The 9606-nt window shown below is 40.4% G+C and overlaps 1 protein-coding gene across 4 annotated transcripts; it reads right to left on the bottom strand.

The window, feature by feature from the left end:
• Positions 1 to 59: 59 nt before the first annotated feature.
• On the bottom strand, positions 60 to 5775 carry LOC137944785 (uncharacterized). 4 transcript variants are annotated; one of them, XM_068790534.1, is made up of 11 exons: positions 5638 to 5775; positions 3730 to 3905; positions 3354 to 3532; positions 3210 to 3267; positions 2931 to 3052; positions 2273 to 2853; positions 2070 to 2136; positions 1833 to 1955; positions 1399 to 1746; positions 1068 to 1262; positions 60 to 932 (listed from the first exon to the last, which is right to left on the bottom strand). In XM_068790534.1, exons 2-11 carry the CDS (start codon positions 3839 to 3841, stop codon positions 531 to 533), a joined length of 2187 nt encoding a protein of 728 aa, XP_068646635.1. In that variant the 5' UTR covers positions 3842 to 3905; positions 5638 to 5775; the 3' UTR covers positions 60 to 530. The 4 variants fall into 4 exon arrangements, with proteins under 4 accessions (XP_068646635.1, XP_068646638.1, XP_068646634.1 ...); XM_068790537.1 differs by lacking the exon at positions 5638 to 5775 and adding an exon at positions 4473 to 4974; XM_068790533.1 differs by lacking the exon at positions 5638 to 5775 and adding an exon at positions 4473 to 4626 and having other exon boundaries at positions 2273 to 2850.
• Between the last annotated feature and the right edge of the window lie 3831 nt (positions 5776 to 9606).

The following is a 9606-nucleotide window of genomic DNA, read 5'->3' as shown; positions in this document are numbered from 1 at the left end:
GTTAGTCTGCACATGCCAGCATTAAGACTAGAGTTTCTGCAGTAACTTTTTGCATGCTAATGATCTGACTTAACCTGAAGTGCCATGTATTCTGACAGTAACATGTCAACAATGTCTCGTCCTTGAATACAATTCAAGGCCCTTCATAAATGTTTAGACTTTTTGCTAAGAAATTGCACTCTTCAAAACCATCATCATCATCATCATCATCATCGACAGAGAAGTTTTTCTATCTTTTATCGTTTGTTTGTCATAATTCATATACACTAAAACTGGTGAAGGCCGAAAGTGCATCATCCTTTTGCTTCTCTTCCAATGGGCAAGCATACATGTATTTTAGAGCTTTCAGCTCTCCTATGTCTTCTCCTTGGAGCAGAACATCCTCTGAGCCGCCTGTTCTCGGATTGCTATCCCATTCGTCCATGGTAGACCCAAAGCGGATCCAATCTCCATTCCTCTTTGAACCGTGCCTTCTTGCAAAAGAATAAAACAATTTACGCCAAGTTAGTCCGTCCATCCATGCATCCGCTTTAAATGTGTTGGGCATTGCAGAGTAACTGCAAATGGGGTGGAACATCTGACCGGAACCCAACACCACCATCCTCATAGCTACCGGTGTGAAGCGGCCTGGCCGCTCTTGATGGGGGCATGTTTGCAAAGAACTGCTGCTGGTTGGTGGTTAGGTACTTGATACCTCCGAGAGCATCCATCATTGATGACGATGTGGTGGTCGGAGGAATTACTGGGGAAGACTCCTGTCTCCCATTTGGCCATCTTGAGAGATCAGGGGAAGCAATGTTGGACGATCTGTATTGTGCCAATTGAGCTGCCCACAACTGGTTCTGCTGTTGTTGCTGCTGCTGCTGCTTGCTGACCGTGCTTGACCGAACAAGATGTGGGCTGTAGGGATTGTTGGGGAGATGTTGTGGTAGCTGCAACACCATTCATAAATAATCATCAACAATCAGTCATTTGAATGATTAATTGAACATACAAGAAACATCAGGTATGAAAGAAACACCTACTTCTGCAGCCAGTATCAATAAAAGACCCAGGGAGTTAGTTACCTGCTGAGCTTTGGCTGCGGCTGCAGCTATCTGGTCAGAATAAGGTGAAGAATAACGAGTATGGGGGAGAGAGGAAGGCATAGCTGGATGATGAGGTTGATGTTGAATAAGTGACTGTAAGTAAGAAACTTGACTTGCTGCAGAGGGCTCCAACCCAGAACCAGAACCAGGCAACAAGGACAGAAAATCACACCTCTGTCAAGAAAACCAAAAAACGATTTTAGTGAGTAATGCACGAGATGACAAGCAGTGTTCTTTAACAAGCTTGTAGTCCGTGATGACAGGTAAGTTCATCTATATCACTTGTTGCACACAGAGAAGTATGATTTACTTGCTTATGCAGTCCATAGCTACTTGAGGTGGCAGATGCTTGCTGATCCTGAAGGAGCCTGTTATCTTGACGAACTCTGCCGTCTTGCAGATTCTTCTCTACAGCCAAAACATCTGTGCCTGATGAAACAATGTCGTAGGTTCCGGTTTTCAGGCTAGGCAACTCAGTTATAGATGCAGAAACAACTTGCTTTGCTCCATCATTTGGCTTTGATTCGTTGGTTGAAAGTGGAAGTGCCCACTTGTTCTTTTTCTCTGACCCTTGATAGCCATGGATGAGTCTGCTTATGTACACATGAGTTGCACATCGTTTCCACGACGGTCTTTTATCAGCAAGGGCTTGGGGAAGCTGCAAACCCAGTAACAGTGTTTAAAAAAATATGAAGAAAAAAAAACGGAAGTAAATAGTTTTTGCAAGCATACATAATAACTGACCTTTGCCATCAAAACATCATTTCCAGATGAAACAGCTCTGCTTGCATAATTTGCAGAATCTGGCCATAATGCTGAATTCTTTGCTGGTTTAGCTTCTGACTGATTTGTTGAAGCAGAGATAGCCTAAAATAACCCCAAAGGCCACAAGGTAAGACACTACTTACATCATTACTCAACTGAAAGGAGAAAAAAAAAAAGTTCAAGAATGATTGTCAGAAATTTGGCAAAAGGCTTTACCGCCCATGTCCCATTATTACTGGTTTTATTAATTGCAGGGTCTTCAGCTGGCAGTGGATTGCACAATCTGAAAAAAAAAAAAATGTTACTTGATCAGAAAACTTATTCTAAGCTGATTACCCAGCTTAGTCTTGCACTGGAGGAGCCAAAAAACAGAAAGAAGCCAATGAAAGCAAAAAGATAAAAACCAAACAAGTACTCACCTGTTTCCTGAACATGAATTGGATGAAACACCCATAGGATTCAAGAAGTTGACACATTCATTCACTTTTGGATTTTCTTTGCATTCATTCTTAGGCAACAGAGAAATTGTCTCGACATCATTCTGTGCACCATGACTCCTACCAAGATTTAGTTTTTCAGGCTCCAAGGCATTGGGCTGTTCTACCAGAGAGGCAGTGGCAGTGGCAGTGGGAGTGGGAGTGGGTTCTGTCTCTGATTCAACCTTTACTGTATTATCAAGCGATTCGTCTCTGCTAGAGGCAAGATTACTTGCAACTGTTACACCAGTTAAGTCTGGAAGTTTCTCAATTTCCTCAATTTCCTCTTTTGAAGCAACACGAAAATTTAAGGAACCTTCTTGTGGAGGTAGCGAGCTTGCACTAATAACCGGAAGAGGTGCCGGCTTGGCCATAGTTGATTTACGATCTCCTTTGCTTTTACTTGGTTTGTCACAAGCGGATATACAGGCCAAAGCGTACAAAGCCTCAACCACTTCTTCCTCATCCTTAGTAATTGAGGATGAGGGAACTCGTTTGGGAGACTTATCCATGCTTCCTGTCTTCTGCATAAAGGAAAACTGATTAAATGAACTGGAAAAGGAGGAAGGAACAGCAATTCAATAACTTTTTACGAACTCACAAGGATTTGTTTGGATTTTCTGGCACCATTAATGACAGACCAGTCAGCTCCGTTGGATGTGTGATGCTTCTTTGCATCTGGCAAAGGTGGGGAGACGGACTCACGATTTCGCTTACTCATAGCTGCAAAAAAGAAATAACAAAAACGCTTCCAAACTTGAGATACTAAAACAGCCAATACTTCTCTCAGTTCTTTGGCTTTAGAGCAAAAACCACAGAAAGTTGCATGGAAATCCTCCAAGTACAGAAGCTAGGAAATGCAGTTTCTTCTTTTTTATACCTGAACGGAGTTTCCGGGGAACAGAAGCGGGATCGACAGCATTGCATTCGTCGAATGCCTGAAATCCAGGGAAAACCAAAAAATGAGACCCCGAAAAGGAAAAAGGAAAGAAAATCTGTTGAGGAAGGAATCAGGATCACCCACTTTGCCGTTGAACTTAATTCTTCGGCTAGAAGGTGGGGGACGGAGCTCTTCTTCTCCTTCGGAGCCGCCACCCATCCCGTTATCTTCGTTGCTGGAGGTCGCTCTGCCCAGAAGGCTTGAAGCCCTGATCTTCTCTCTCTTCGGTCTCTCGCAAAAATCCACGTCTCCGCCATTCAATGCTGCACAAAAGAAGCGAGAAAAAAACAAGTGATTAATCGATAAACGATAACGAGGCGAACACTATCCTCCCCTCTCATCACAAACCAGCCCAGGCAGAAGAATTGAACAGACGCAGACAAATCGACCGATTTGTTTGTTTCTGCGGTGAATTGAATGGAAATGAACATGGGTAATATGGTAAATTCAAACAGCGCACCAGACATGAGCTTGTGTCCAGACGAGGCCTTCGGCAGTCGCTTGCCAGGCGGAAAGCGGGTCCCGTTACGTCTAATCTCTCGAGCTTTTTCCATTTTTGACAAAACGCGCATCAATGGAGAACACCGCCAATGGCGGAAGTCGATCGATATCGATTCACAGAAATGATCTACTGACCTGATTCAGTAAACAAAAGAGAAAGCCAATAAGAATAAAAGAAATCGAGGAGAATACCTGTGCCTGAGGAAAGCGATCAAAATCGAAATAGAAAATGCTTGGCGAAGCAGATTCAATGCGAATATTAACCGAAAATTCAGAAGAAAAAAAAAGAGTTCACCTTGACAACTGACAAAAAGGGGAGAGTAGAAAAGACCTCCCGTGCTGCGAAAAGAATCACGACACAGAGAGACGGGAAGAGTATGAAGCCAAGGAAAGTGAGGATGCGAAAGGGGGTGTTGAACAACAATATTTGTGCAGAGAAAGGGAACTCCTCCCAAAAAATAAAATAAAACATATAATAAAGAATGACGACCGGAAGAGTAGGCGAGAAGTAACCGATCCTGGCTCCTCGGGAGGACGAGCATTGAAAATGTTACAGAAATGGATGACGAAATAGCACCACCCAACTGTGAAATTCACCAAAACGGCTTTTGCCGAAACGCATATTAGGAAAACGAGTTTGTCAGGATAGAACAAAGATCAAGTACGGGATACCAGAAAAGAAAGTTCAATCCATCCAGATACCTCAAGAAAAAGCAAACTAGAGCATTGAGCGCATTGCAGATGATGAAACAGGGAAAATAGCATCCGGAACAGCGCGTAGGAGATCTATTGGCCTTGAAAGATAGCAAACAGAGGAAGAACTGAACAAAGCAGTCCATAGTCCAGATAAGAGGAAAAACTGTTCCATCGGGCCTCCAGAAGAAAAAGAGGAAAAGGCCAAAAAACAAAATACCAGACTGTTGTAAAGGGTGAAAAGATCTCGCGCCTCGGAATACTAAAAACCGGGAATATCGCCTCAGAAAACCTATTTCTTTCCAACAGCTGCAAGCAGACTTAAGAGCTCTGTGAGAAAATTGAAGGGATACTGCACCTACACCTTGATTAACTGAAAGCACTGAAAATGCGAGAAAGAGGCATAAAGAGAAATGAAAGGGAGAGTAAATGCGAGAATCGCATGTGAGGTTTTTCCGGAGGTTTAGCTGATAAAAGAGGCGGAAAGAAAAGCGAAAATTGGGGGGGATTCGGTACCAGAAGAAAGAAAAGAAACTCCATTTTCATCGCCAGCAACATCTCTGGTATCGATTTTTGCCCAGTGCGAACTCCCGAAGGATACAGTTAAGGATATTGTTTTTCAGGGACCCCAAACTCTGAGCTTGGAAAAGATAAGAAAAAGTCACCAAAGAGAAGGTAAAAAAAAAAAAAAGGTAACCTCGACGGGACTTCCCAGAGGAATCAGGTTCTTCACCAAATAAAAGTAGAGATAGATAAGCGAAAAGCTCACGGGAAGAAGAACAGAGAAAAGGAAAAAGAAAAAGCTTAATCCCATGAACAAAAAAATAAAAATAAAAATAGAAATCCATAAAAACAAGATAGATCTCAGCGACAGAAAAAATCCCACTGAACCCGCCGATACAAAATCCACGCACACCGTCTTCCACCTCCACGAGACTAAAAAAGAAACTCATCAAATTTCACAACCAGGAAGAAAAACCAAAACAGACATCTTCCAATCCTCAGGAATCTGCGTCGAAACCAAGAACAATCCACACCCCTTCAGCGAAACAATCAAGCAATCCAATATGAACCCACATTTAGATTAAAAAACCCACTGAAAATCCGTAAAATTCTCCACTATCTTGAGACACAGAGCATCTGAAAATTCCGCAACCAAGAAGAGAAGAACCACCTTGAACCCAATACTCATGAAGAGACGAAGCTCCAGATGCGATCTCGAAGCTCTCTGGCCCCAACTTTTCGACCAAATCACTCCAAGAGACGGAAATATTGAAGGTTCCGCCCTTCAAAACCGCGCTTAAATGCATCACAAGACGCTTCTCTGTCTTCTTCTCTCTCTCTGTCTCCGCATTTCCTCACCAAAAAGGCCCTCCCTTTAACGTCATGCCCCACGCCGCCACATCACCCACAAATTCTTCCTACGTGTCATCCAACTCATACACTGTGTTCCCGTCCCTTTCAACGGTTAAGATCTGTTTTCACTTCTGAAAGCCGAGTACCGTCCGTCCGTCTCGACAGTTACAGACCCGATAACGGAAACTCGATGACTCAATCCAACGGACAGCATCGAATCGAACACGCACAAGGATCGTAATCCTGACACGTTTGGCATGGACGTAGAAATAATATTGATCCTCGACGACCCCTTTTTCTGATGGCTTTTGTACCTTTTTAAAAAGAATTTTTGAGTTCTTCGCAGGAAAGGAACAAATAAAGTATTTGTATTTGACAGTCCTCTCGAAGGCACTGAAAGATCGCACAAAAGGGCAGCTCCCACTATTCTCACATTCCTTATTATGAGAATCACATGAGAAGCGCTTCTTGGTGGAAAAGATCGGCGATGAGTTTGGGGGGGATGGGGGGAGGATCGGCGGTTAGTTTGTGCGTTTCGTGATGATTTTGATTCTCTCTCTGTACCTCGGCATGGCAGGGGTCATGTTTGCTGCGTGACAGATTAATTAGGGGTATTTTGGTCATCCAGCAGGATAGGGGTGGGGCATTTTAAGGCGGGCTAAGACGATATGTCGCGTAGCGACAAAACGGAGGATCGGATGATTCGGTCGTGTGTCGGGTTCGCCCCCGGGGTTCCCGGTACCGGTAGCGGGAACGGTTTCGGTGGTCGGAAGGGGAAGGGGATGACGCGAGTGTACTGTTATCTGAAGTGGGGCCCATGGGAAGGGATTTGGAGGAATGTAGTGGAATGAAGGGGATTAAATAAAGAGGAAAATGGAATGGAGTTAAAATTAAGTAAAAGTATTTATTTTAATGAATAAGATTCCATATGTAAGACCCATGGCAAATTTTGTCCTGATTTAAATATATCAAATGTTAAACCCTAAGCCACATTTTTGCATCGATTAAGAGTGGTATTTATATAATTTAAAATAAAAATAAATATAATCACGGAGATTTATCTCCTACACCAAAAGGGAAGACGAATAAGATTTAGTTATGAGACGGTACCGTGAAAGCCAAATGATTTTATTGTTTGAGACCCTATCTTTAGTCGCATGGTTCGATGACAACCACTCTGTGGACCCTATATCTGATATATGAGATGTTGAACTGAACTACATCTTTACATTGATTAAGAGTGTTATTTATATAATTTATAATGGAAAGTATAAATACAATCATTGAGATCTTATCTCCTCAACCTAATTGAAGATACTCCCTTACATAATTGAACCAGCATCACCTACACCATTTTAGATAAACTACACGATTGGCTATGACTAATTTTATTCTCTCTATTTTTCTTTTTGTTTTACAATTTCTAAACCCATGTCTAAATGATGGGTAAAATGTTGTTTCTTAAGGGGTTTTCTATGAGACTTTTCAAAGTTATTTTTTTTAATTTTTATTAATCATAGGTTAGTCTTATATTATCAAGTAGTTTATACCATTAATTTGACCTTCAAACAACTCCACCAAGACTTTGAATCAAGGGAGAAGACCAAGCATAAGGATGACCCATAACCTTCTCCTCTTTCATTTGTTTGGAGTTGATCTTAAGTCACAAGACAATAATACAAAAACTGAGTTGTTCAAGTTGGGTAGAGGAGCAATAATTAGGTAAAGATGAGCTTTATCTTCTATATTCATCAAAGCATGTTACATGCATAAGAAGTATTCACTTTGTTTAACATGACTAAATTTATTTCTTATGTAGGCACTATCCTGCTAAATTTAGGGTTGATAAGAGTTGGGAGATTAAAGCAATACAAACTATAAAACAATGTGAAGAATTTTTCTATGTAATTATTTTAATTTTTGTTTATCAATATCAAATTGATTGAGATCAATTCTAGGACTAGCTCTCTCAAATTAAGGCCCCAAAACTTAATAGATCTGACAATTTGCAAACCAAGTATTTCAGATACTTTACCTTCAAGAGTCAATGCATCTCAAGGTCTAAAGCTCCAAAATGATCAAACCTACTCAATACCTCAAACATCATGGGAGGACGTCTCTTGAAGAAGCACACACAAGGAAGAAGACAACGAGAAGACTAAAGTTCAAATGTGAGTCATGTGTTAAAACTCAGTTACAAATGTAAGAGAGAATTCTTGAACTCCATTCTTTGAGTACAATGGTGAGTATGCAGCTTTAAGTCATACATTGCATGTAAACATGTTTAGGAACATCATAAATATCCCTTGTAACATGTTAGAGCACTTACATAAAATCATTCCCATGCTTTTAAAGTACATGGAAAGATTGATCAACCTCCGCTAATGATCGATCATCAAGGAGTTTGCAGACAAAAAATATGAAGCATGATCGATCATCAAGGAGTTTGCAGACAAAAAATTTGAAGCATGATCGATCATCAAGGAGTTTGCAGACAAAAAATATGAAACATGATCGATCAACCATAGTCGATTGATCAATCATCTAGAACATGGCCATATCATGCTATAAAGCATGATTGATCATCCCACATGATTGATCATCCCTCACGATTGACCGATCATACATAATCTTGCCAGTTAGGGACATAAATCATTTACTTTACATAGCCTGAGAGAATTCCGATTGATCGATCATCGTCTTGCAATGATCGATCAACTTAATTTTGAGGACCAACTATAATATATTGATTGATCATTCTATCGATCAATAAATCATATTCTAACACAAAAACAATTGTTATGATCGATTGATTGATCAATCATTTTATAGTAACCGATCAATCAATATATTGATTTTTGCAAATGGAAAAAATGACTAGTTTGGCTTTGGGAAGTTATAAATACCCCACCAAATCACACATAGAGAAATTAATGAACATTTATTGGCAAATATTTTGAGCTTTTACTCTCAATCTTGCAAAACTTCTCAAAAGAGCTCTAGAGTGAAAGAGAGAGCCTCAACCTTACAAAATCCTTTACTTTTTCCATTCTTTTCCTTCCATTACATTCTAGAAAAGCTCCCTCACTCCATATCGTGTTGTTAAAGAAGTAGAAACTTGGATCTCTCAAGGAGAAGGAACTCTCCAAGTAAAGGGTGTAACTTTTCCTTTTTTTTGTTTTCATGTTTGTGAAAATTTCATCTAGAACATATTCAATCTAGATAGAAAGGGCCAGCAAGAGCTAAAATCTAGCACCAATCTCTTGGGGAGATTGTGATTGAGTTATACATGACTTAAAGAGAGTTGGAATCTCTTTTTTTAAATTCTAGCTATTAGAGCTTTAAAATAGTGGAATTTCCCAAGTCAGGGTTCTTGGGCAATGAATACCAATAGGGGAGCATCGATAACAAAAATTATCTTTGTGTTGTGGTGAGCAAATGCTTATTTTCATTGAATTTGTAAATTTGCATGAAACTTTATTTTCACATCTTACATAACTTTTAATTTGAAATTCTCAATTCACACCCCTCTTGAGAATCCACTTGGGCTAACACAAGAAGGGAAAAGACTCCTCTCACATCAACAATAGGAAAGAAATAGAGGAGGAGCAACAACCTCTCTCTATTTTCCTTGGACTTGAGGATGATGAAGGAACCCACTCCCGTCATTCAGATAGACACTAAGAAGAGGGACAAATCTCTGCTCCCTTTTAAAAATTTCTAAAAATTATTGTTAGATGACATTATTGAAAGTTAACTAACAAATCTAATTGACATGAGTTCCACC

The sequence above is a fragment of the Aristolochia californica genome, unplaced genomic scaffold (assembly GCF_029961685.1).
Source record: "Aristolochia californica isolate CCGP_79_NKW_82.1479 unplaced genomic scaffold, dmAriCali1.0.hap1 SCAF_11, whole genome shotgun sequence".
Classification (NCBI taxonomy): Eukaryota; Viridiplantae; Streptophyta; class Magnoliopsida; order Piperales; family Aristolochiaceae; genus Aristolochia; species Aristolochia californica.
Note: the sequence above shows the minus strand (reverse complement) of the source record. Positions and strands in the feature narration are given on the sequence as shown.

Bases quoted from the DNA above. Each gene is read 5' to 3' on its own strand.
- LOC137944785 (XM_068790537.1), bottom strand. From the start codon at position 4,609: ATGGACTGCTTTGTTCAGTTCTTCCTCTGTTTGCTATCTTTCAAGGCC. The intron at 3,533-3,729 runs GTGCGCTGTTTG...TCTTTTGTGCAG, and splicing joins TGGACACAAGCTCATGTCTG to CATTGAATGGCGGAGACGTG. The intron at 3,053-3,209 runs GTATAAAAAAGA...TCTTTTTTGCAG, and splicing joins TCCCCGGAAACTCCGTTCAG to CTATGAGTAAGCGAAATCGT.